Source organism: Coregonus clupeaformis, chromosome 1 (genome assembly GCF_020615455.1).
Source record: "Coregonus clupeaformis isolate EN_2021a chromosome 1, ASM2061545v1, whole genome shotgun sequence".
Lineage (NCBI taxonomy): Eukaryota > Metazoa > Chordata > Actinopteri > Salmoniformes > Salmonidae > Coregonus > Coregonus clupeaformis.
In genome coordinates this window covers 16,446,121-16,472,507 of record NC_059192.1, presented here as the reverse complement: position 1 = coordinate 16,472,507, position 26,387 = coordinate 16,446,121, and the positions used below count along the sequence as shown (strand labels likewise).

At 44.0% G+C, this 26,387-nt stretch overlaps 1 protein-coding gene across 7 annotated transcripts in view; it reads left to right on the top strand.

The window, feature by feature from the left end:
- LOC121574462 (disks large homolog 5) overlaps positions 1 to 22,477 on the top strand; it is a 67,528-nt gene extending 45,051 nt beyond the window's left edge. For 2 of the 7 annotated variants that reach the window (XM_041887098.2, XM_041887081.2), the window contains exons 16-35: positions 573 to 665; positions 1,136 to 2,209; positions 2,823 to 2,943; positions 3,574 to 3,727; positions 4,228 to 4,364; positions 4,631 to 4,720; positions 5,214 to 5,382; positions 6,391 to 6,468; positions 7,284 to 7,446; positions 7,771 to 7,904; positions 9,837 to 10,001; positions 10,154 to 10,340; positions 12,770 to 12,918; positions 15,872 to 16,042; positions 16,327 to 16,520; positions 16,668 to 16,811; positions 17,953 to 18,080; positions 18,487 to 18,596; positions 19,667 to 19,791; positions 20,012 to 22,477. In XM_041887098.2, the coding sequence (XP_041743032.2) occupies positions 573 to 665; positions 1,136 to 2,209; positions 2,823 to 2,943; positions 3,574 to 3,727; positions 4,228 to 4,364; positions 4,631 to 4,720; positions 5,214 to 5,382; positions 6,391 to 6,468; positions 7,284 to 7,446; positions 7,771 to 7,904; positions 9,837 to 10,001; positions 10,154 to 10,340; positions 12,770 to 12,918; positions 15,872 to 16,042; positions 16,327 to 16,520; positions 16,668 to 16,811; positions 17,953 to 18,080; positions 18,487 to 18,596; positions 19,667 to 19,791; positions 20,012 to 20,115 (3,690 nt within the window). In that variant the 3' untranslated portion in view covers positions 20,116 to 22,477. The remainder of the gene's footprint in view (positions 1 to 572; positions 666 to 1,135; positions 2,210 to 2,822; positions 2,944 to 3,573; positions 3,728 to 4,227; positions 4,365 to 4,630; positions 4,721 to 5,213; positions 5,383 to 6,390; positions 6,469 to 7,283; positions 7,447 to 7,770; positions 7,905 to 9,836; positions 10,002 to 10,153; positions 10,341 to 12,769; positions 12,919 to 15,871; positions 16,043 to 16,326; positions 16,521 to 16,667; positions 16,812 to 17,952; positions 18,081 to 18,486; positions 18,597 to 19,666; positions 19,792 to 20,011) is intronic. The other 5 variants (XM_041887100.2, XM_041887091.2, XM_041887086.2 and 2 more) reach the window with 5 other exon arrangements.
- Positions 22,478 to 26,387: the final 3,910 nt, after the last annotated feature.

Genomic DNA, 26,387 nt, shown 5'->3' with positions numbered 1-26,387 from the left:
TGTAGCCTAGCGGTTAGAGCGTTGGGCAATTAACCGAAAGGTCGCTGGTTCGAAAACCCGAGCCGACAAGGTGAAAAAATCTGTCAATGTGCCCTTGAGCAAAGCACTTAACCCTAATTAGCAAGGCTGACCCTGTTAAACAACACATTTCACTGCACCTATCGGTATATGTGACAAACGTTTTTTATTTTAAAGACTCAGGCTTGAATACATTACCTACTTTCCTCTTTCCCCTTCCTGCGTTCCTCTCCTCGCCGCAGTATTTTATAATTCATCTCAGGCCTATTGTCATGGAAATGTGGGGATTGAGAAAGGAGTGTGGGGGTGTTATAGTTCTAAGAAGAACCACTGGCCTAGATTTCTAATAGTATCCCACTACAGCAGCAGGCAGACTCAAGTCTCTGGCACTGTGTTCTTCAGGTGCAGGGGATCTCTATTTGGGGTTAGGGTTAGTTTAATTCTCATCCTATCTTGAAAGCAATACCACCTAGCAAAACTGTATGTGTGTTTTGAGAATGACGTGTGAGTAGTGTGTGTACTGTGTTTCTGAGTGTGTCCTCTGTTGCTTCCAGATCAACGGCATCACTCTGGACAACAAGTCGGTGACAGAGTGTGAGACACTGCTGAGGAGCTGCAGGGACTCTCTCAGCCTCTCTCTCATGAAGGTGCATCTAAACTAGCTCCTCTACTAAGCTCCTTCAATACACACTGGCCTCAAATTAGACTAAAGACAAGTTCTCCTCCAGTCAATGCGGAGCCACATAACAGCCTTATTTTACCATAGGGCTTTGACTTGAAGGTGAATCTAAACTTCACCGCTGACTGGCCTCAAATCAGCCTTAAATTAGACTCAGGTTCTCCTCATGTCCATGTAGTGCCATACGCTGCAACACCCTTATTTGATGCTATAGCGGGCACTGTTTTTAGGACAGCGACTGACTTTCTCAAGTTTGTCAAGAACAAACATGTTAGATACTACTGCACTGCAGTGACTAGATACCAGGATAGTGTAAACTTTTTTGGGGGGAAAAGTTTAGAGTTTTGGAAAAAAGGAAATGTGTGTTTACTAGTCCAATGCTATTCCTAACACCCTCTCGATCTCTATCCTCTGTCCTCTATCCTCTTATGTCCCCAGTTCTTCCCTCACAGTTCGTCGGGCCAGAACATCTTCGACAGCCTGCGGGAGTCATCGTCTAACGGCCGTCTCTCCGAGGTCCACTCCAGGAACAGCCGTAACCTCAAACACAACAGCTCCACACAGACAGACATCTTCTGCCCTGACACGGGTGACGGTGGGGGAGGTAGTAACGTCAGTGTCCCAGGAGAGAGGAGGAAGAGCAGGGGGGGTGAGCCTGAGGAGGGGATGGGGGTGTACGGGGACGTCAGGAAGCCCTTCTCCATGGGGTCTCTCCGGCCGTCCTCCGACCTTGGTCTGGGTCCCCCGGGCCGCTATGGCCCCAGCGCCTTCCAGGACTGCTGCTCTGGGTCCCCCTATGCCAAGCCCCCCCCACCCCCCATGACCTACGACCCCTCTAACCCCCCCGATTGCATCACCATGGAGACCACCCTGGAGAAGAAACACAGCGGCGGCACCTGGCCGAAGATGATCGTAGGCGGGATGTCCGTCGCCGTGGATACGACCACAGTGACGACTCCGACCCAGCTGTCCATCTTCAAGTCACCCAAACAAAGGAAGTCCATCTTCGACCCGGACGCCTTCAAACCACGGCCTGAGACTGCGCCCTCGTCTTCCAAGATTGAGAACCTGTTGCCCAGTCAGCTGGTGGCCCACTCCCCGCAGCCCTCCAAGACAGAGTCTCTCTCCTCCTCCTCTACGGCCACACCCACCCCTCCGACACCGCCCACCCGCAGCGATTCGTTCAAATTCAAACACAAACAGCAGAGCAGCTCTGTCTCCGACTGCACGCTCACCTCCGACGGGAACGGGGGCAAGGGGGAGGCTGTTTCCATGGTTACGGGGGAGGGCCACAGGGAACGAGAGAAGGAGCGAGAAAGAGAGAGGGAGCGAGACAGAAACGGGAACCACTACTTCCTGGACGGGAAGGTGCTGACATCGAGGAAGTCATGTGACGAGGACATCGGACGCACCAGGGGGGAGGAGCCTGAGGTGAAGAGGCCCCGCCCTAAATCAGCGCCGGCTCTCCGACGCAGGATGACCCCCCAGTCCATCACCCTGCCCTCCTTCCAGGTCAGTTTGATGTTAATGTATAGTACTTTTCACTAGGGCCGGTCACAATAGTCTGAAGTTACTTTCTAGCTTCTCCTCTCCCCTCCATATGCATTAACATTAAAGAACTGAACAGGTGAAGTCATCCTCTAATATGTTGCGTTCACCTACCTAGCCTATGATTTAAGATCAACAATGATCAAGGAGAGGAGACAAGAAGTGCATGCCATTTTAAGACTATTGAGATGCACCTTATGTCTCAAAACACTTAATCTAAAAAGAGAAACACCAGCACTGTGTAGCCTAGCACCCAACCAGTACTCCAGGGTGATACACGGCAGCCTTTTTGTGGCAGTATTTACAGCCCTGTCTATTTGTATGCCTCTTAACCAGGCTGCCTCAATGGTGATTGATGCCTCTGTACAGAGCTCCAGGCAATAAGCAGCCTAGGGCTCAAAGTGCTGAGTCAGGGGCCGTGGTCTCGTCCTAGCACTCTCAAACAGCTCCTTCAGTCTACTTCTCATCATTCTCATCTTTCTGTTTCAGGTCATTGAACTGTGACTGTGGTCCTTTATTGTCGTACTCTTTCTGTTCCTCATTAAACCCATTGGTTTCTGTATCTGTCAATCACCAGAGCTACTCCAATGATGATTACTCTCCAGAGCCCAGAGAGATGCTTCGCTCCTCCCCCAACCGCTCTCACAGACACAGTGTGGGCTTCGTCTCCACCGTCTACAACGGTACACTGCCTGCAAGTGAGTCACTCTCACACACACACACAAACACACACACTTTTATTTTATATATTGATTTTTTTTTGCACCTTTTTGCTCCCCAATTTCGTGATATCCAATTGCGATCCAATTACGATCTTGTCTCATCGCTGCAACTCCCCAACGGGCTCGGGAGGCGAAGGTCGAGTCATGCGTCCTCCGAAACATAACCTGCCAAACCGCACTTCTTAACACCCGCCTGCTTAACCCGGAAGCCAGCCGCACCAATGTGTCGAAGGAAACTCTGTTTACCTGACGACCGAGGTCAGCCTGCAGGCGCCCGGCCCGCCACAAAGAGTCGCTAGAGCGCAATGAGCCAAGTAAAGTCCCCCCGGCCAAACCCTCCCCTAACCCGGACGACGCTGGGCCAATTGTGCGCCGCCCTATGGGACTCCCGATCACGGCCGGTTGTGATAGTCTGGGATCGAACCCGGGTCTTTAGTGACGCCCCTAGCACTGCAGTGCCTTAGACCGCTGCATCACTCGGGAGGCCCCACATACACACTTTTCTATCCGGAGCCTCTCTAGCCAGTGTGTTTTCCTCCTATTTAACCAGTGTGATTGTTGTTGGGTTCTCTAACCAGTGGGTGTGTGTGTGTTGTGTTCTATCAGACTCAGCCCATCGTGTCCTGGCCCCGTGTCCAGCGGTGACTGCTGTGATGAGGAACCCAGTCTACACAGTCCGCAGCCACAGAGTGCACACCAACAACTGTCCCTCTGTCTCCTCCCAGATCTGCCAACACCAGCACAACAACCAACACCCCAGGTAATTACCCCAGACAGAATAACTACTCCAAAAATCAAGTGGAGCCCAGTCATTCCTAACGGGGGCTAATGATTGTTTAGTCTAAATTATTGGCTTGAAAATATGATGACATTGCTAAAGTAGGTAAATAATTAGTAGGCTTTGTATAACTTTGTCATTATGATGTAGGCCAATTTACTTTATGGCAATGTTGCCATTGGTAAGATAAGTTCGTTAAAAATACCTTGCAATGCTAACGTTAGCTAGCTGAAATCCGGTGCCCTCCCCTCAATCTTAGCTAGCTAGCTGAAGTCAATCTGACGACATTGCAATGATGACAAAAGGTTCTCCTACTAATCAGTTGCCTCCTTTTGAAATGTCGTCCTGTTTGAGAATGCATTGAGTAGAACATTCAGTCGTGCACCAGTCCTCAAGATTACTTTCATAAAAAGGGCATTAGTGACGCTATGTGCAACCCATGAATTATGTAGTGAGAGAGAGTGTGTGTGTGTGTTTGTCAGTCCGCAGCACCAGGGGCGTCTGAGCCTGGACCTGAGCCAAAAGCGTCCAGCAGCAGACTACTCCGAGTCCTCGTCACGCAGCAGCCACACCTCCCATGGTACCAACTCACTACCCTCCAGTGCTCGCCTGGGCCTTGGTCAGTCACCCATGCACGCACGCCAGACACACACACACGGTCATAGGGCGGCGCACAATTCCCATAGGGCGGCGCACAATTGGCCCAGCGTCGGGGTAGGCCGTCATTGTAAATAAGAATTTGCCTAGTTAATAAGAAATTGCCTAGTTTAAATAAAATGTTACATGCAGACACTCACACATACTAACACACACACACACTCACACAAAATACTCACATTATACATGCGCAACACACACACACTGACCTTTCCTCTATTCTATCAGGTTCGTCCAGTAACGTCCAGTACCGGACAGAGAGGATAAAGATCCCCTCCACTCCCCGCTACCCTCGATCCATGCTGGGCTCTGACAGAGGTACATACATGGATGGATGGATGGATGGATGAATGCATAATTAAACAAACAAATTAGTTAACAAAAATATGGATGGGTGGGTGGATAGACAAATTAATGAATTAACAAATGGGTGGATGGATGAATGAACACGTATTAAGATGCCTATTCCCAGAATACTGTACCTTTCGACCAATATTACCTGACGCTGGTCCCAAGGGGCCTTTAGAATGTTGATTTTCCACTCAACTAAAGAACATTATTCCAAATCAAACCGCTGACTCAGGGTATTTACAACCTGGTTACCTCTCTGAGAAATGACACTGTAACTATGGACCAATTCTCTCCCTTTCCCACTCTCTCGCTTTCGCTCTACTACCATGTTTTAACTGTTGTGAGTATTTTAATTGTTTTTACTATGGTTGTAAGAATGAGGAATTAATGAAGTACAATCTCATCTTAATATCATTTCATTTAAAGTCTCTTACCCTCTCTCCCTGCCCCCCCCTTCCAGGCTCCCTGTCACATTCAGAGTGCAGCAGCCCCAGCCTCATCACTCCCCCTCAATCACCTCTAAACCTGGAGACTTCCTCCTTCACCAGCAGCCAATCACAGAGCTCCATATCCACCCTGCCAAGAATCTCTGTCAGCCCTGTGCCAATTGGAGAGCGGAGGAAAGACCGGTAGGAAGGGAAAGACAAGAGAAGTGAGATGGGGCTGGAAGGTCTAAAACAGTGTGTGGACTGGAGTATCCCCAGCAGTTCTATTCAATTGGTCAAATAATCACCAAGCCTTTTGTTAGCTGAATCAGGTGGGCTAGTACTAGAATACATCAAATAAGTGGAACAGGCTGAGGGTACTCGAGGAGAGGTTTAGGAAACACTGGTCTAAAGGAATACAGATAGGAAGTGTGTGATGCATTGATTATATATCAGTTAAAATGCTGTTGGTATATGCAGTATAAAGCTCAGTTGAGTGTTGCTGCCATTTCTCCTTGTAGCCTGGTCCCAGATCTGTTTGTGCTTTAGCCAACTCATTTGACTATGCCAGTGGAATGATGTTAAAATTTTATTTGTCACATGCGCAGAATACAACTGGTGTAGACTTTACCGTCAAAGGCTTGCTTACGAACCCTTCCCAACGTTGCAGAGTTTAAAAATAGTAACACGAGGAATAAAATAAAAGACAGAAGAATGGAGCAATATACAGGGAGTACCAGTACCAGATCAATGTGCAGAGGTACGGGGTATTTGAAGTAGATATGTACATGGTGAAGTGAAGTGCACTACCTGAGCCACAGGGTGAAGTGACTAGGCATATCAGGATAGATAATAATAAGAGTAAAATAAAGAAGCAGCAGCAAATTATGAGTGTAAAAGTGTGTGTGTGTAATGTGTGTGTATGCATGTTTGTGTTGTGTTGGTATGCGTGGGTTTTGTGTGTTAGTCAGAAGGGTTCGCTAAACACATGCAGAAGGAACCAGGCTATTTTCCTTTTGTATTTTTTAGTTATTTCTTCTTCTCACACCAGACCTGTTCGGCCTCTGCATTTCTCTCTGTTTTCTTTTTCATCACCTCTCTGTTTTCTTTTGCTGTCTGTCTGTCCTTCCTGTCCCCTTCCTGTTTGTTTTTCTCTCGTCCGTCTCCTCCCTCGTTTCTTCTCTTCTATCTGCCGTGTGTAAATGTCTCCAGGTCTCTGCACCGTAACAGGTCTTTTCTGAGGATTCCTCTGGCTGCTAGGCCGAGGTTCTCCTCTCTCAGGAGCCTCAGGTTTGTTGACTGACTGACTGATGGTCTTACTGTTAACATGCTTGAGTGTTGGATAGAAATGCTGAAATGAAGATGTATACACAGGCCCCCTTCAGAAAGAACTCCTAGCCCCCACCCTGAGGCACTTGACTTGTGATTAGGAGCTCGGAGTTGTTTCTGGGAGGAGCTCATTGAGATCTAGTGTAGGCACCTGGAATGTGTAAAGCGTGTGTTGTGTGGAATTCCTCACCCCTGAACAGCAGTTAGGCCGACATCCCACTTCTCAGTTGAACAGGTCTGTGCATGCCAGGTTTACATTAGCTTGTTTCACTGAAAAGATCCAGAAAATATCTAATTCCTCTTGAACCGGATTTGATATAGACGTGTGCTGCGTCTCAGTTGTCACTGACAGTTTTGTGTTTGTATGGTTGGACTTGTTGAAATGACTTGGCCACTTGTTTCATGTGTAAAGTCCTCACTGAGGCTGCATGCTACTGAATGTCCGTGCCCTTTTGCAGATGGGATGGCATTCTGTGTGTCTTTGGGTCCAATGCTAGTCACCAGGTTGAATGTGAAGATACCTCTGTCCATCACACAACCTCTGGATCTTTTGCTTGTCTTCTTCTTGTAGCACACAGTCTGTCTGTCCCTGTTATTTCTGTCGGTTGGTCCTTCCTGTGATATGTAATATGCCTCCATATATGTCTCTGTGTTGTGAAAATCAGTATGTGCGTTACATAGCACCCTAATCCCTATGTAGTGCACTACTTTTGGCAATACCCTCATAGGGGAGATGAGATGCATCCCTGAAGTTTCTCCTCCCTCCCTCCCATCAGGCCGTACCTGGAGGAACCTCGGAACGTGATTGTTCATAAAGGGGCGGAGCCTCTGGGCATCTCTATCGTCAGCGGCGAGAACGGTGGCATCTTCGTCTCCAAGGTAACAGGAGGCAGCATCGCCCACCAGGCCGGCCTGGAGTACGGCGACCAGCTCCTTGAGGTAACTTCCCTTTTTTCTGTTTCATTGCTCCTTCCTGCCAGGGTTATGGGTCATATCCATTTCAGCTCAGGAGGAAATTATAAATGTGATGATGTAGACTGCAGCCAGCACAGTCGCTTGCATATCTAGACTACACATGCGCTAATTCCCCCCTCATGGAATAAAACATTACATTTTAGCAGATGCTCTTATCCAGAGTGACCTACAGTCAGACATTCATGCCTGAGAATGACATGTAGAATTAAGTTTATTTTCAGTTAGGTTTTTTCTATAACATCTTACCTTTCTCTCCTCTTTTTCATCTCTCCCCTCCTCCTCCTCCAGTATAATGGTATTAACTTGCGTAATGCCACAGAGCAGCAAGCCAGGCTAATAATTGGTCAGCAGTGTGACACTATCACCATCATGGCTCAGTACAACCCCCACATGTACCAGCTGGGAAACCACTCACGCTCCAGGTAATACACACACACACACACACACACACACACACACACCTGGAAAACCACTCACAATCCAAATAAAAAAATGAAATTTCTTCTCAGAGGTCTTTAAAAAAAAAATATATATATACACTGCTCAAAAAAATTAAGGGAACACTAAAATAACATCCTAGATCTGAATGAATGAAATAATCTTATTAAATACTTTTTTCTTTACATAGTTGAATGTGCTGACAACAAAATCACACAAAAATGATCAATGGAAATCAAATGTATCAACCCATGGAGGTCTGGATTTGGAGTCACCCTCAAAATTTAAAGTGGAAAACCACACTACAGGCTGATCCAACTTTGATGTAATGTCCTTAAAACAAGTCAAAATGAGGCTCAGTAGTGTGTGTGGCCTCCACGTGCCTGTATGACCTCCCTACAACGCCTGGGCATGCTCCTGATGAGGTGGCGGATGGTCTCCTGAGGGATCTCCTCCCAGACCTGGACTAAAGCATCCGCCAACTCCTGGACAGTCTGTGGTGGAACGTGGCGTTGGTGGATGGAGCGAGACATGATGTCCCAGATGTGCTCAATTGGATTCAGGTCTGGGGAACGGGCGGGCCAGTCCATAGCATCAATGCCTTCCTCTTGCAGGAACTGCTGACACACTCCAGCCACATGAGGTCTAGCATTGTCTTGCATTAGGAGGAACCCAGGGCCAACCGCACCAGCATATGGTCTCACAAGGGGTCTGAGGATCTCATCTCGGTACCTAATGGCAGTCAGGCTACCTCTGGCGAGCACATGGAGGGCTGTGCGGCCCCCCAAAGAAATGCCACCCCACACCATGACTGACCCACCGCCAAACCGGTCATGCTGGAGGATGTTGCAGGCAGCAGAACGTTCTCCACGGCGTCTCCAGACTCTGTCACGTCTGTAACATGTGCTCAGTGTGAACCTGCTTTAATCTGTGAAGAGCACAGGGCGCCAGTGGCGAATTTGCCAATCTTGGTGTTCTCTGGCAAATGCCAAACATCCTGCACGGTGTTGGGCTGTAAGCACAACCCCCACCTGTGGACGTCGGGCCCTTATACCACCCTCATGGAGTCTGTTTCTGACTGTTTGAGCAGACACATGCACATTTGTGGCCAGCTGGAGGTCATTTTGCAGGGCTCTGGCAGTGCTCCTCCTGCTCCTCCTTGCACAAAGGCGGAGGTAGCAGTCCTGCTGCTGGGTTGTTGCCCTCCTACGGCCTCCTCCACGTCTCCTGATGTACTGGCCTGTCTCCTGGTAGCGCCTCCATGCTCTGGACACTACGCTGACAGACACAGCAAACCTTCTTGCCACAGCTCGCATTGATGTGCCATCCTGGAAGAGCTGCACTACCTGAGCCACTTGTGTGGGTTGTAGACTCCGTCTCATGCTACCACTAGAGTGAAAGCACCGCCAGCATTCAAAAGTGACCAAAACATCAGCCAGGAAGCATAGGAACTGAGAAGTGGTCTGTGGTCACCACTTGCAAAACCAGTCCTTTATTGGGGGTGTCTTGCTAATTGCCTATAATTTCCACCTGTTGTCTATTCCATTTGCACGACAGCATGTGAAATGTATTGTCAATCAGTGTTGCTTCCTAAGTGGACAGTTTGATTTCACAGAAGTGTGATTGACTTAGAATTACATTGTGTTGTTGAAGTGTTCCCTTTATTTTTTTGAGCAGTGTATATATAAAAGTAATCAAAGACAAAATGTTAGACTCATTCATAGTTCAAAAGTGGTGTAAAGTTGACCTCCGACCATGCCATGACATTTATTATGTAAATCCCATAGTAATCATTTGGAGAAATATACAGGCATCATTTGGCACGTCTGTATCCCATTTAAATAGATGGCACCAATCTCCCATTCATTTGACTGAGGTATTAAGGTTTCTGTTTCTCTCGCTCTATGCATGTGTAGTTCTCGTCTGGAGCCGGTTAGCAGCCATTCGACTCCCCAGGGCAGTGGAGCCACCACCCCAGACAACCACTCTACTATAGACACTCTGAGTGAACAGGACGAAGGAACACTCACCCCCTCCTCCAAACAGACCACACCTACAACTAGTCCTCATAGCTTCATCAGGTAACACACACACCTCTGACCGGCCCACCTCTGACTGCTCCAGCCTCTCTAACGTAATGTGTGTGTATATTGCAGGGATTGGATACAGCAGAAGACACATTTTCGTTTCGTAAGGATTAGTAAAGTATTCTTATTCTTTCCTCCCCCTCCAGGATGTCGTCAGAGAGTAGTCGTAAGGTGTGTGAACCACGGGTGGTGACTGTGCGCAGGGCCCAGGGGGCAGAGCTGGGGCTGGGGCTGTGTGGAGGGAACCTCCGGGGGGTCTATGTAGAGAGTCTGGAGGAGGACAGCCCTGCTAGGGGAACAGAGGGGCTGCAGCCTGGGGACCTCATACTGGAGGTAGGTTATACATAAACCAGCATGTGCGCAGATTTGATTTGAGACACACTAGGGATGGGGTTTTGAAATAATTTCACTATTCGAATAGTATCATTCATTTTATCTGGATATTCGAAATACATGTACACTACCGTTCAAAAGTTTGGGGTCACTTAGAAATGTCCTTGTTTTTGAAAGAAAATCATTTTTTTTGTCCATTAAAATAACATCAAATTGAACAGAAATACAGTGTAGACATTGTTAATGTTGTAAATGGCTATTGTAGCTGGAAACAGCTGATTTTTTTATGGAATATCTACATAGGCGTACAGAGGCCCATTATCAGCAACCATCAGTCCTGTGTTCCAATGGCACGTTGTGTTTGCTAATCCAAGTTTATCATTTTAAAATGCTAATTGATCATTAGAAAACCATTTTGCAATTATGTTAGCACAGCTGAAAACTGTTGTGCTGATTTAAAGAAGCAATAGAACTGGCCTTCTTGAGACTAGTTGAGTATCTGGAGCATCAGCAATTGTGGGTTCGATTACAGGCACAAAATGGCCAGAAACAACTAACTTTCTTCTGAAACTCGTCAGTTTATTCTTGTTCTGAGAAATGAAGGCTATTCCATGCAAGAAATTGCCAAGAAACTGAAGATCTCGTACAACACTGTGTACTACTCCCTTCACAGAACAGCGCAAACTGGCTCTAACCAGAATAGAAAGAGGAGTGGATGGCCCCAGTGCACAACTGAGCATGAGGACAAATACTTTAGTGTCTAGTTTGAGAAACAGACGCCTCACAGGTCCTCAACTGGCAGCTTCATTAAATAGTACCCGCAAAACACCAGTCTCAACGTCAACAGTGAAGAGGCGACTCCGGGATGCTGACCTTCTAGGCAGAGTTGCAAAGAAAAAGCCATATCTCAGACTGGCCAATAAAAAGAAAAGATTAAGATGGGCAGTCTGAGATATGGCTTTTTCTTTGCATTGTATTTGTCCTCTTGCTCAGTTGCTTTTCAGCGTTTTCCTAACCTTAACCTCAGTCTCCTAACCTGCTACGTTAATTCGCCTAACCTGCTACGAAAAAGTAACTTCGGTATCAAAGTGGCATGAAAATAGTTTTTCCCAGCTATAGATAGCTAGGCTAATTAAGGCCACATGCTGCACTTTCTTCCCAACCCCATTCAAGTAAAACAGCCTACCTGTTGGTTTCTCGTTGTAGCCTACTCCTTCTTATTTCACTAACTTTTAATTCCGCAATTGTTTTCCATTTTGCATTGCGTTAGTGAACGCTTACTCCACTTGCTACACATTGAGCCTCTTTGCCACTTTGATTGGCCAACATAAACAAGCTACACACGTGAAGGCTACCAGTCTTTTTTATGGGGCACCGTGCACATTATAAACTACTTTGAAAAGTTTGTTTTATTAAATTAATGATTTGAAATATGGTATATCCTTGTATGTAACAATGTCACATGGATATTTGAATTTAATTAAGAAAAAGCCTTTTCAGTGTAAACATCTGGTTAAAATAGGCCTATATTAGGATATTTTTATTATTATTCCCATTCGGATATTTGAATAATCGTGCACATCCCGAACATACAAACACACACACACACACACACACACGGTGTATAATAACCTTTTTATAAGTGACAATTTTGCACTCTGCAGCATCTCTTCCAAAGCCCATCACCATTCTCCCTGCCTGTCTTTGTTCCTTCATCGATTGCCCCGCCTCCCTTTCTCTATCATGACACTGCGGTCAATCTATCTATACAGAGAGACGAAGGTAGCTAACTCATACTATCCCATTCCTGGCATGCTCCCTTCCTGTCACTATAAGCTCTGTTCTCCAAACAGGCCTAGAGCTTTGTCATCAGGACAGAACACACAGTAGAACTTAAACCTTTCATCTCCCTGGCAATTCTCCTCCTCCTCTCATCTTTGGTCATCATCCTCCTCCTCCTCCTCCTCTCCAGAACAAATCAATAGACAGACACTTCATACAGCCAAGGGGCTTCCCTCCTCCCTCTTCTTCTCCTTCTTCTTCTCCTCACTACTCAATAGACAGTCTTACAATCCAAAAGCCACAGAGTGTGAAGGAGACAGTGTTTACTCTCTGGACCAGCCCAGGGCTTTGAAATGAATTTACTGATTGGTCTAGACACTGCCAATATCTATCACTCATCTCTCTCACCCTCTCCATCTCCCTTTCTCGCTCTGTATCTCTCACACTGTTGCTCTGTCTCTGTATCTGTCTGTCTGTCTCTCGCTCTTTCTATCTCTCACACTCTCGTGCACACTCACACTATCTCCCTCTTTTCGTTCTCATTTTTGATGGTTGAAATTTGAAAGTTTGTCTTTTCCATTTGTTTGTGTAATGTATGATGTTGAACCAGTAAAGGGGAATGTAAATTATCTCTCTCTCTCTCTCAGTATGGGTCTGTGAACATGAAGAACAAGACTGTGGAGGAGGTGTATGTAGAGATGCTGAAGCCGGCCGAGACGGTCACTCTCAAAGTCCAACAACGACCGGACGACTTCAACATTGTCAAAGACACACCGGGGGACGGCTTCTATATCAGGTACAAACACACACAACCTGTCCCCAAAATGCCTGTTTTTCGTGATTCCCTCTATGCGGTCTACTGTACCTCCATGCACCTCCACTTCTATATACAGTGCCTTCAGAAAGTATTCACACCCCCTTTCCCACATTTTGTTGTTCAAAAGTGGGATTAAAATGGATTTAATTGTAATGTTTTGGGCAACCAACTACTCTGTCAAAGTGAAATAATGTATTTTCTTTTTTTTTGTAATGAAAAATAAAACTAATATACAGTATCTTGATTGGATGAATATTCAACCCCCTGAGCCAATTCGTGTTAGAATCCCCTTTGGCAGCGATAACAGCTGTGAGTCTTTCTGGATAAGTCTCTAAGAACTTTGCACACCTGGATTGTACAATATTTGCCCATTATTCTTTAAAAAATTATTCAAGCTCTGTCAAGTTGGTTGGTCAAATCAAAATCAAATCAAATTTTACTGCACCATGTTGATCATTGTCTTGCCATAGATTTTCAATGCCGATTTAGGCCAAAACTGTAACTAGGCCACTCAGGAACATTCAATGTTGTCTTGGTAAGCAACTCCAGTGTATATTTGGCCTTGTGTTTTAGGTTATTGTCCTGCTGATAGGTGAATTTGTATCCCAGTGTCTGTTAGAAAGCTGACTGAACAAAGTTTTCCTCTAGGATTTTGTATGTGCTTAGATCTATTCCGTTTCTTTTTATCCTAAAAACACCCTAGTCCTTGCCAATGACAAGCATACCCATAACATGATGCAGCCACCACCATGCTTGAAAATATGAAGAGTGGTACTCAGTAATGTATTGTGTTGAATTATCCCCAAACACTTTGTATTCAGGACAAAAAGTTCATTTCTTTGGCAATTTTTTTGCAATATCTTTTGTGCCTTATTGCAAACAGGATGCATGTTTTGGAATATTTTTATGTTGTACAGGCGTCCTTCTTTTCACTCTGTCATTTTTGTTAGGATTGTGGCGTAACTACAATGTGGTTGATCCATCCTCAGTGTACTCCCATCACAGCCATTAAACTGTTGTAAAATCACCATTGACCTCATGGTGTAATACCTGAGCGGTTTCCTTCCTCTCGGGCAACTGAGTTAGGAAGGACGCCTGTATCTTTGTAGTGACTGGGTGTATTGATACACCATCCAAAGTGTAATTAATAAATTCACCATGCTCAAAGGGTGCCCTTCTTTGCGAACCATTGGAAAACCTCCCTGATCTTTGAAATGTGCTTGAAATTCATTGCTTGACTGAGGACCTTACTGATAATTGTATGTGTGGGAGTCATTTAAAAAGCATGTTAAACACTGTTATTGCACACAGTCCATGCGATTTATGTGACTTGTTAAGCACATTTTCACTCATTAATTTATTTAGGCTTGCCATAAAAATGGGGTTGAATACATATTGACTCAAGACATTTCAGCTTTTTAAATGTTTTATTAATTTGTAAACATTTTTAAAAACACAATACCACTTTGACACAAAATCACAATTTAATCCATTTTAAATTCAGGCTGTAACACAAAATGTGAAAAAAGTCAAGTGGTTTGAATACTTTCTGAAGGCACCAGTGAAGCCCATGGAGAGGAGCTATCTCTTCATCTAAAGCAATTGGGTCCCACATCCAGGAGGACCATCTATCTCACTTTCTACAACGAGTGGGTCTAATCCTGAATGCTGATTGGCTAAACCCCAATTCCAGCTGGTGTCTACTTTATAGAACGAGTGGGTCTAATCCTGAATGCTGATTGGCTAAACCCCAATTCCAGCTGGTGTCTATTCCACAAGTTACCACCAGCTAAATCTATGACGTTAAAATGCCTATTTACACGGTTCCATCTGACTGCGAAATCCACTGTCTCATCAACCCAGTCAGGCACTTTATAAACTTGATCTCCACTTTAAAAAGCATCTAGACATTATCTCAAAAAACATTTTAGACTAACATTTAGTTTTGAGCAGTGGAGATTTATAAACCTTGCTGTCTGTCTCTCCGACATTTGCAAAATTGTTTCAAATTCAAATTCGATCTCCTGCTGTCTCATAGTATTGAACGTGTTGGGAGTCGGGACGAGACCGAGAGGCAGGCAGCGTTTCTCAACTGTTGGAATCATGAATCAGCTGGCATCATTTTTATGGATATATATTTGAATATGTTGGTAACCGTTAGATAGGTAGTATCTCTAAGTGATAAGGCCCTCGAAACCGGTGTTTGTTGGATATATTGGCACGGTTTGTTGGCCCTCAACGAACACCCGTGCCAATATATCCAACAAACACTGTCTTCTCTGGCATTATCACTTAGATAGTATCTCTATCTCACACAGTAGGGTTGGTTTACCAGCAGACAGACCAAGGAGACTGTCTCTCTTCATTGGGCCAGGTTAAATGCCCCTGTAGAGTGTGTGCATGTCTGTCACTTTGCATGTGTAGGCAGACTCTCTAAGCAGACTCTCTAGGCAGACTGAGACAGACCATAGATGCAGGCTGTGAATGAAGAGGATTAGGGGGAAGTCTGTTGGTAAGTGCAGCTGTTTGTTGTTAGAAGTCTGTAGAAAGCTGAATTTTTGTGTCCCAAATGGCACCCTATTTGCTATATAGTGCACTACTTTTTTTGTTTTAACCAGGCCCCATTGGGCTCTGGTCAAAAGTAGTGCACTATATAAGTAATAAGGTGCCATTTGGGATGCTGCCTGAGTCTCTGCATGGCAGCCGCAGTCACTAGTCATACAGGCCGGGTCGTGATGTCATCGGCAGTAAATACGCCCCACAGATACACTTAGAGTTGGGGCTCCAACCTTACTGCAAGCGCACACAAACTGTCACACTGAACACACGTGTGCGCACATACTAACCCTCTCTTCCTTCCTCCCCTCCTCTTCCTCCCCCTCCCTCCCTTCCTCTTATTATCCCTCCTTACCCTCTCCCTCCATCTCTCCAGAGCACTTTATGAGCGGACAGTGGAGGCAGAGCTGGACCTGAGTTTTAAGAAGGATGACATCATGTATGTGGATGATACTCTACCAAAGGGCAGCTTTGGCACCTGGATGGCCTGGCAGCTGGATGAGAACGCACAGCAGATCCAGAGAGGACAGATACCCAGCAAATACATGTGAGACACACACACTCCGACATGCAGACGTAAACACACACACACACACGAGTCATGGCTGTGGTCCTCTGTAGCTCAGCTGGTAGAGCACGGCGCTTGTAACGCCAAAGTAGTGGGTTCGATCCCCGGGACCACCGTTACACAAAAAAAAATTATGCACGCATGACTGTAAGTCGCTTTGGATAAAAGCGTCTGCTAAATGGCTTATTATTATTATTATTATTATTATATTATGGCTCTTGTGTAATTATATTGTATGTCTCTGTGTGCCTGTGTCTGTGCAGGATGGACCAGGAGTTCTACCGTAGACACAGTATGACGGAGCTGAAAGACGACAAGGACAGTAAGAGCCTGTCTGCCGCTGCCAGGCGATCCTTCTTCAGGAGGAAACACAAACATAAACGCAGCGGCTCCAAAGACAGCAAGGAACTGGTGGCTCATGACGCCATTAGCACAGACTCCATACCATTCCTAGAGGGTGAGGGGACACACACACCTTTACATGGATAGAGTATTGGGCTGTAGTATGTAACTCTACCTAGAGGCTAGGTGCCACTGATTGATTTTGGTATCGGACATTTGTGTGTGTAACCATATATATATGTGTCTCTCACTCCCTCTCAAGACTGTGTGAGCCTGGCGTACCAGCGAGTCCAGAAGGTAGATTGTGCGTCTCCCAGGCCGGTCCTGATCCTCGGCCCTCTCTCAGACCCCGTCAAGGACATGCTGGTCAAAGAGTCCCCCGGGAAGTTCTGCAGATGTGTCCTGGGTGAGTAAAGTACAACATAGTACCACAATATGATACTAATAATACCCCAAACTGGTTGAGTACATTACAACAGCGTACACAAGTAGCTACAAAATAGGCCTACCCCAACCTGCCAACGCTAACTATACTGAGAGCAATTCACAAGGACTGACTTTTAAGTCAGAGATTGAGTGCATCCCAAATGGCACCCTATTCCCTATATAGTGCACTACTTTTGACCGGTTCCCTATATAGTGCACTACTTTTGACCGGGACCCTGCCATTTCTGACACAGACATTGTTTTGCATGTACTCCAAAAGCCACCTTTGTCTTAAAATAATTCTAAAACAATACAAACATTTGACATTTTAGTCATTTAGCAGATGCTCTTATCCAGAGTGACTTAGTGTATTAATCTTAAGATAGCTAGGGGGGGGAAACCACATATCTTAGTCATAATAAGTACATTTTTCCAAAATATCAGCAAAGTCAATTGAAGTGCGAGTGTTAGTTTATGATTTTTTATTTTATTTTTTTGCTGTGGAGTTATTTAAGACAGGTAGGGTTTCAGATGTTTTTGGAAGATGGCCAGGGACTCTACTGTCCTAGCTTCAGGGGGAAGATGGTTCCACCATTGCAGTGCCAGGACAGAGAAGAGCTTTGACTGGGCTGAATGGGAGCTGCTATCATGTAGGGGTGGGAGGTCCAAGAGACCAGAGAGGTGGCAGATCGGCATACTTGGGTTTGAGAATAGCCTGAAGGTAGGAAGGGGCATTGTACCATGGTCTTGTAGTGGATGGGAGCTTCGACTGGGCCAATTGTGCGCCGCCCTATGGGACTCCCTGTCACGGCCGGTTGTGACACAGCCTGGAATCGAATCCGGGTCTGTAGTGACGCCTCAAGCAGTGCGATGCAGTGCCTTAGACCGCTGCGCCACTCGGGAGGCCCTCTGTATTTCATTTTCAATAAATGTGCAAACATTTCTAAAAACATGGGGTATTGTGTGTAGACATTTTGCATTGGAAATTAGCATTTCTTATTGTACAAGTTGAGGTAGTCCCTCCCTGTTTCAGTCTGTTTTCTCCTGTTTGGTGCCTAATGAATATGACCATGGTGTTACTGGTGTTCTCTGATTCTGACGTCTGTCTGTGGTTTCCTCAGAGGTGATGAAGGCGTCCCAGCAGGCTATAGAGCGTGGCGTCAAAGACTGCCTCTTCATCGACTACAAACGCAGGAGCGGCCATTTTGACGTGACCACCGTGGCCTCCATCAAGGAGATAACAGAGAAGGTACAGCGTCAGGGCTGGTCTAGGATCAGTTTGATCTTTTAAGATAATAGTGAATAAGATTATATGAACTGGGGCACCTGATCCTAAATAAACATTCCTGCATCGTTACATCCTCGTCTCTTTTGTCAGATAAGTGTTTCCCTTCGATATTTCAGAATTAGTTAAAGGTAGGTCGATTTTATGAATGTAGCGTTTTAAAGTTAGATGTGGTCAATTAATAGCAGATTTTATGCCACCTCAAAATAATTCCTTGGGTTTTTGGATTATCACAATTAACAACGTTCTGTCGTACCGGAAGTGAAGTCTCTTTCATTTGATCCATTCTGAATGTAGTATCATGTTGTTGCTTGTGATCCCAGTTGTTGTACCTAAAACAGAACTGAACTAAGATGTCCTCCTCTCCTAGGACTGTCACTGTCTGCTAGACATCGCGCCCCATGCCATCGAGAGGCTGCACTGCGTTCACATTTACCCTATCGTCATCTTCATCCGCTACAAAAACTCCAAGCAGATCAAGTAAGTAGCCAGCCAAACCCATCATCTTCACAAGACCTTTAGTGTTATAAACATTCTAGATCTTTTAAATGTTATGTTCCATTTTAGGAGTCTCTTAGCTAGACTAAGGTCTGAGATAAAATAATTCCATGGAGACTTATCTTTAGTGTGTTTTCTACTTGGTGGTTGAGTTCACAGAAAGCTTTATTGCGTGCGATGGTCCCATGGGTCAATAGCTCATTGGAGAAATGAATGGGATGTAAGGGGATTTATCACTAATTTAAAAGTACAGTATAATAATAGCGTTATAATGGTAAGCTATAGTGTATCGGCCACAGTCAGAAATCCCCAGGCTCCTTTTCTTCTTGACCCCACCCCCCACACACACACACACACAGAAATCCTCTAGCTGTATCTCAATGTTCTTTGATAACTTACTCTCCTTCTTGACCGTTCAGTAATGAAAAGGTTGGATAGATTTCCTCTGTACAATGGGACCATTAATCACTCAGCACTATTTGGATTGTCCCAGTAGTGAGTAGAGTTGTAGTGACATGCTTTGGGGATTTAGAGATATCTATCTATTATTTAGAAAATATACAAAAGTATTTAATATATTGTATAGATCAATAAATAAAAAGGCTATTTTTTTAAACATATACTGTATGGTATGTGCCCCTAAGTTTTTATCATTACAAAGATATACAAGGACCTTGAGCATTCTCTCCGGTGGCAAACTATTATCGGGGGATGGGTCTATATTAAATAATATTATTAGCTAATCACACATACATATGAGGATTCCATTGATCATTTGTCTAAATAAAAAGTGGCATTGGTGTTACTCAATCTAAATGAATGGCAATTACATTGTGAGCTAAATGAATAATCATAACACTTTAGTAAATTATTTTTAAAGGGTTAATTACCCAAAATGTCAAACCCAAATGCCACCGCAATTTAAGAAAGACCCAGAGGCTGTGTTTTAATACTCTAAACTGGCTTCCTTTCCTCTTGTACTCTGCCAACTTCTGAGAGTAGAGGTTTGTCTGTGTGTTCGTAGGGAGGCTGTGTCCTAATACTCTGCGCTGGTTTCCTCTCCTCAGGGAACAGAAGGATCCAGTGTATCTGCGGGACAAGGTCTCTCAAAAACATTCCAAGGAGCAGTTTGAGGTTGCACAGAAGATAGAGCAGGAGTATAGCAAATTCTTTACAGGTTGGCATATTGCACTGTACTATATTGTCTGTCTGTGCGTTTTTGCCTTTGGCTATGCCTATCTCTGTGTGTGTGTGTGTGGTATACAGTATGTGGGTGGATGAGTGTGCATATGTGGCTGTGTGTGGCGTCTTCCCTGATGAAGACTGCTTTTCCTTTTCTTTTAATGTGTGTGGCATCTTCCTACCTTGTTAACCTTTTCTCTGCTGTATCTTTACAGGTATTGTCCAGGGCGGCACTCTTCCCTACATTTGCACTCAGATCATGACTATAGTTGATCAGGAACAGAGTAAGGTCCTGTGGACTCCCCTTGGCTGCTCCTAGAGGGTGGAGGCCACCACTGCACCCTGCGTTACTGCGCCTCTCATCTCCACTCACCACAAACACTAAAAAACCTTCCACATTATACCAATAGGTACACTACAGTGAGCTATTACACATGTAAACTAGTGATATTTTTGTTATATAGTTTTATTATGATGTTGATTCGTATCTTAACCAGAGCATCTTCTTATTATTCTGTGTATTCTGGAGCAGGTTGGTAGCGCTGACAGTTGATGATAAAGTTCATTCGGTCTTCCTTAAGGGTTTTATGGTGGTGTTTTTGTAATGTTGCGATGTATGCATCTGTTTACAGTTAAAATATGAGTCTTGAGTATTGGTATTAAATGTTCTGCTTGAATGTGCATTACACCCCCCCCACCCATATGAAGTAAAGAACCCTGACCCAAAATCAGCCCTTAAAACAAACCTGTGTACCAAATGACATCAACCTGTTTTACACACCATGTTCAATGACTGACAACTAAAAATATGGAATAATAATATGTGTGTGTGTGTGAGTGAGAGTAATATTGTTGATAAACTGTAATTACTTTGTTGGTTGGATTGAATCATGGATTTTGATGTTGATATGAAGTTGACGCCATAGAAACGAAACCTGTAGAACAGATATCAAGCTCTCCAAGCGATATTTGTCTTATCTGTAATTTTTTTAATCCAAAAAGACGGATCGGTCAAATCAATCAATATTTCACAGCTTTCGATCAATTCTTGCTTCAGACCAAACTTCTATGTGCATCGCATGTGCAACTGTGTATCAATCAATTCAATTGTGTTTCTATAGCAAAGCAAAAGCCATGAAAATCACACATGGCAGTAGCGAATGGTGTCTGTTCTACTCGTTGCGTTTCTATGGTCACTGTACGTGAGGGGACAGTTTACGGGCCTTTCGGAAGTGCCTTCTGTCGGAGACTTAGGCTGGTCCAAAAACAGGCCCCCAGCCCTTACCCATTCAGATCTAATGGAACAGGATAAGTAGAAGCAATATGGAGGTAGAACCTCCCCACTGCCCATTGGAAGGCTAGGTGGAGCCATCACCATGTTGTTTACCCCTATCTGGTACCTTCAGATCTGTATACGCCATAGTGTTAACACTAGATCTGCAAACACCATACTGTTAACACTATAGATCCACTTATACTGTTAAGTGTTAACACTAAAGATCTGCAAATAAACACTATAGATCTGCAAGGCTAGGGCTTGTTTTGGGACGGGGCAGTACAGAGCATATGACAATGGCAAGGTTGTGAGGGCAACCACCTCAGAATGCACTCCAGGGCTAGACAGACCACTGTCTCTATCACATGCTATCTCTTGGTCACATATTTAAAGACACTATAGAATATAACAAATATATGTGTGTAGGAGTGTACATACAAACTCACAGGCACTTGAGTACCTGTATGTACAGTATGCAGATGCATCTGAAATCGTATATTAGATGTATTTTGTCTAGGTCTCAGGCCTAGGGAAGTTCAACAGTTAAGTCATGTCTTAGCAGGTATTAGCATGTTTTAACGCTTTTATTTTCGTCTTGTTTTGTGGTTTGTTGTCAGTCACTTTTTAAATGTACTCACAAACCAGAAAGACACCATGGAGCAAATGTGCAGGGGAAAATCTTTCTTAAAGAAAAAAACGTTTTTTTCTTCCTTAAATCCGTTTTAAATGTTATTTTTTCCCCAGTTGTTATTTAATTTCTTAATTTTTTTATCCAAGAGGCACAAAAATATTGCTATTGTCACTCGTTCTTCTGTTCTCCTTGAACCCCATTCTCCTGTATCCTAAAGTGGTGCCAAAATCCAGTACGTCAGTTTTATGTTTTTGTTTCTGTTTTGCACTTGTTATTCTGTGGACCTTAAAACAAATACCTGTTTCCCAGTAGACTTTATAAATAAATAGGTACTATATTATAATTTCTATTGTAACTAATTCACATTTTAAATGTATCACGTCAGTTCCTTACATTTCATTGATGGCCTTTTTATTCTTTAATAACCTTGATTAGAAAACAGCTGACTGATTGCTCCTCCTTAGATGCATTCTCGTTGAAAAAGGGATTTCTTCTTGCACAGATTTTCAAAGGAAAATTGGACCTCAAGTTTGACTATTGGGCTATATGATTAGGCATAGTAAGTAAAAGTGTAATGTTACACATTTTCTGAGTAGATGGAGATGGTTTAAAATGGGAAGAGGGATGCCACGTGACATGGTTGTATTTCTAGGAGGAATGACCAGCTGCCAGGTACTGTTCTGATTGCGGTTTTCTTTATTAAAAAGAATGTGATTTGTATCAAATGTTGAGACATTAACATCAGAATAAAAGTCTTTTTCTGTATCACAACGACATGGCTTCTGTGTCAGACTCCTTAGTGGGGACTCACACTTGGCGACAATGGCGAGACTATCAGCAAGCAGTCATTTTCAATGGAAGAAAAAGACATGAGACACACAGCGACTTAACGGTTGGCAACTAGAGAGCTAGCGACCAGTGTTCAACATTTCACAAGTTTATACAAATTTCAGCAACGTGACTGCACAACAGCCAATTGGGAGACCGCAGCTCTTGCAAGCAAGCTTTGACATTGGCTAACAACCAAACTGCCATCATGCATATTGTTTGAAGGATACACCCACCAGGGGAGATCTCGCTGACTTGATCGCTGATTATCTCGCCAAGTGTGAGTCCCCAGTTATTAGTCTCTCTCACTCTCTCCTTGTCCTTGAATGAGCTACAGTTAGCAACCTTGTTTCATTCAGTGCTAGGAAATATTAGAATTTAGACCACTTAAAAACAGCTGCATTGGACCTTTATCTCAATATCATTTCTGGGTAACAGTTAAGTACCTTACTGTGATTGTTTTCAATTAAAATCATCAAAAAAGAAACAAAAATGGCTTCTTAGCTAAGAGCAATTTCTCAAGCAAGAATTTTGCAAGGACTGTCTGGGACTGGTCTGAGTGGGGCGGGGAAAACTGAAAATTAACTGTTATTGGCAGAGCGGTTTGGAACTCTATTTCTTATTGGTCTATTAACTAATTTACTGACAACACCAGGCAGGCCAAAACTCCATCCTACCAAAACAGGCTGAAATTTAAGGCGGTCTTTTCAAACAGGTCTTACACTAAAAGGGCATTATAATTTTTACAATTTCAGAGTATTATTCCAACCTAATAGTGTGGAAACATGTAAAAGACAGAAAAAATCATGTTTTCTACTGCATTGGGCCTTTAATACTTTTCAACCCTCCCCTTTGTCTGGAAATAGAATAGAGAAGATATTTATTGTCCAATTTGCATTGAAACCAGATACCACGCACAGTTACCAAAAGGACAGCTTCGGCACCTGGAAGTCCTGGCAGCTGGATGAGAACGCACAGTGGATTCAGAGAGGACACATCCCCAGAAAATATACCAAACAAAAATACAAACGCAACATGCAACAATTTCAACGATTTTACTGAGTTACAGTACAAATAATGAAATCAGTCAATTGAAATAAATTCATCAGGCCCGATCTATTGATTTCACATGACTGGGCAGGGGCGCACTGGGGAGCCAGGCCCAGCCAATCAGAATTTGTTTTTCCTAACAAAGAAGCCGGATGTGGAGGTCCTGGACTGGGGTGGTTACACGTGGTTTGCGGATGTGAGGCAGGTTGGACGTACTGCCAAATTCTCTAAAACGACGGAGGCGGCTTATAGTGGAGAAATGAACATTCAATTCTATGGCAACAGCTCTGGTGGACATTCCTGCAGTAAGCATGCCAATTGCACGCTCCCTCAAAACTTGAGACATCTGGAATTGTCTTGTGTGACAAAACTGCACATTTTAGAGTGGCCTTTTATTGTTCCCAGAACAAAGTGCACTGTGTAATTAATGACCATTCTGTTTAATCAGCTTCTTGATATGCCACACTTGTCAGGTGGATGGATTATCATGGCAAAGGAGAAATGCTCACTAACTGGGATGTAACATATCATAAAAATGTATGGGTGAGGTAAAGGAGGTAGGGTGACGTTTTACTACTACAGGGTTGAGACATGACTGTGAGGTCTGAGGAAGAATGACTAAGTTCCTAATATGTATTCTGTACCACCTTGTCCTCCAAGTCCCCTCCTGTCTTGCCTGTTTTAGAAAGGGGTAGGGGCTCCTGCTTATGCCTACCTTCTGTGGTGTCTGTTTCAAGACAGCTGCTGACAGCTCATCTTAACTTGAGAAGACTCCAGTCTTACGGCCAGTGATCTTTGTAGTAGTCAGCCCTGGCCCAAGCTGCAGCCTTTCTCAGTTTAATGTCCCTCCAACCATGTTGCCATGGTGAGAGGTACTGTATATTTTTATTTTCATCTTTTTATCCGGGTAAGTTTTCAGCGGACCATGATTGAGGTCTTCCATCATGATGACTGCATCCAAAATGGCACCCTATTCCCTTTATAGTGCACTACTTTTGACCAGGGCCCATAGGGCTCTGGCCAAAAGTAGTTCACTATATAGGAAATAGGGTGCCATTTGGGATGCAACTGATGACTTCCAGTCCCACCCCTTCCAAATGGCCTGTAGGATTACCACCTGCCTGATGCTAAACCCTTCATCTCTTCATCGGTCCACACTGGGCTGGGTCATATTCATTAGGCACTAAACGGAAGACAACAGAATGAAACAGGGAAGGACCAGCTGAACTTGTCCAATAAGAAACGCTCGTTATTGTTTTCCATTGCAAAATGCCCAAATGAATATGACCCAGGGCTAAACTGGGTGGCTCTACCCTTCCTCAGCTCTCTGGGCCCTATAGGAACTGACTCCTCAGCTGGCACCTTGCCATGACAGCTGGCCAGCCGTGACACACACATTCTTTCCTGGAACATGATCAGTCCAGGATCCTATGACCTGTCCACTAATAAACACACTATAAACACTACGGACGATTTATAATTTAGGGCCAGGAGTTTCTCCTAACCACGTGACCGGATTAGGAAAAACTCTGGGCCCTGTAGTCATACAGTGGCTGTAGCCTGATAATTAGTAGACCATTTATTTACATTTACATTTACGTCATTTAGCAGACGCTCTTATCCAGAGCGACTTACAGGATCATATGTTATGGACACTGCATTGGATCCTGTTGAATCTTATTGCCTATAGATGATTTGTGTAGATATGATATTAACCACCAGCTACATTAGAGCTCAATAAAAATTGTTTAAAGAATGACGCTATGGAATCCATAATATATGGGTGGTTCCATATTATGTAGTAGATGTTCTCTTTACCAACGCATGGCTTACATGGGCCTTTGGCTACTTGGGACTTTCAAACTGACCAAAGCATGGTTGATTTGCAGACAACTGGTTGCTTCCTCTCATGTAGGGCCACACTAGGTCTCTGATGGGGACTATACACACACTCCTCAGCCCACCAGGGGCCCTTCAGAGTGCTGCTTGGAGTGTTGTATTTCTTTGATCTACATGTATTTCACAATCTGTTATTATGAAGTCTTTATGAAAATTGCCTTAGCGGGTAAGGAGGACACCCACTGCAGAATGTCAATCACTGTTTGGATAAGGCAAATTTCATCAACATTTGTAATATTTTTTTTATCCCAAAATAACAGAATGTGAAACACATGCAAACCAGACATTATAAAATCTAGGTGCAATACAAAAGTCAACATATACCAGCAAATCAACCATGCTTTGATCAGAGTGTGTTTCCCTTGCCTTATTGTAGAACTGATTAATGATGGGTTGATGCTAGATTAACTTCATCTTGCAGTTCTTTAAATGTCCAGCAGGAGGAGAAATAGCATGTGTTCAATCAGTCCTATACTGAGAGAGAACAGCAGAGGTTGCATTCATAACCTCTCAAAGGTTACTATTGAGTGTAACATCAGTATATCATTTAAAGCACTAAATAAAACCATGTATACATCTGTAATATTAATACTGATTAGTATAGTTTGGCAAGACCTATTAGACTCATTTCAAGTATAACAGTACAAAACACTGAATCAAAATAAAAAAGTTTAACATTTAATTAATTTAGACGTAGTTCAGTAAAGATGTGGCAAAGTGAAAGGGTTCCTACTTTCAGTAGTACAAGCCTATACATCTTCCTCTTTAATGTCGCTACACTACAGAAGATCATTAACACTGATTTGTGACATCTCCATTTAGAATTAAATCAAACTGCTTATAAAGACATACATCAAAGCTAAATTCTGCCAATAGGCTCGTCTCCACCCTTTCACAGCCCATCCCT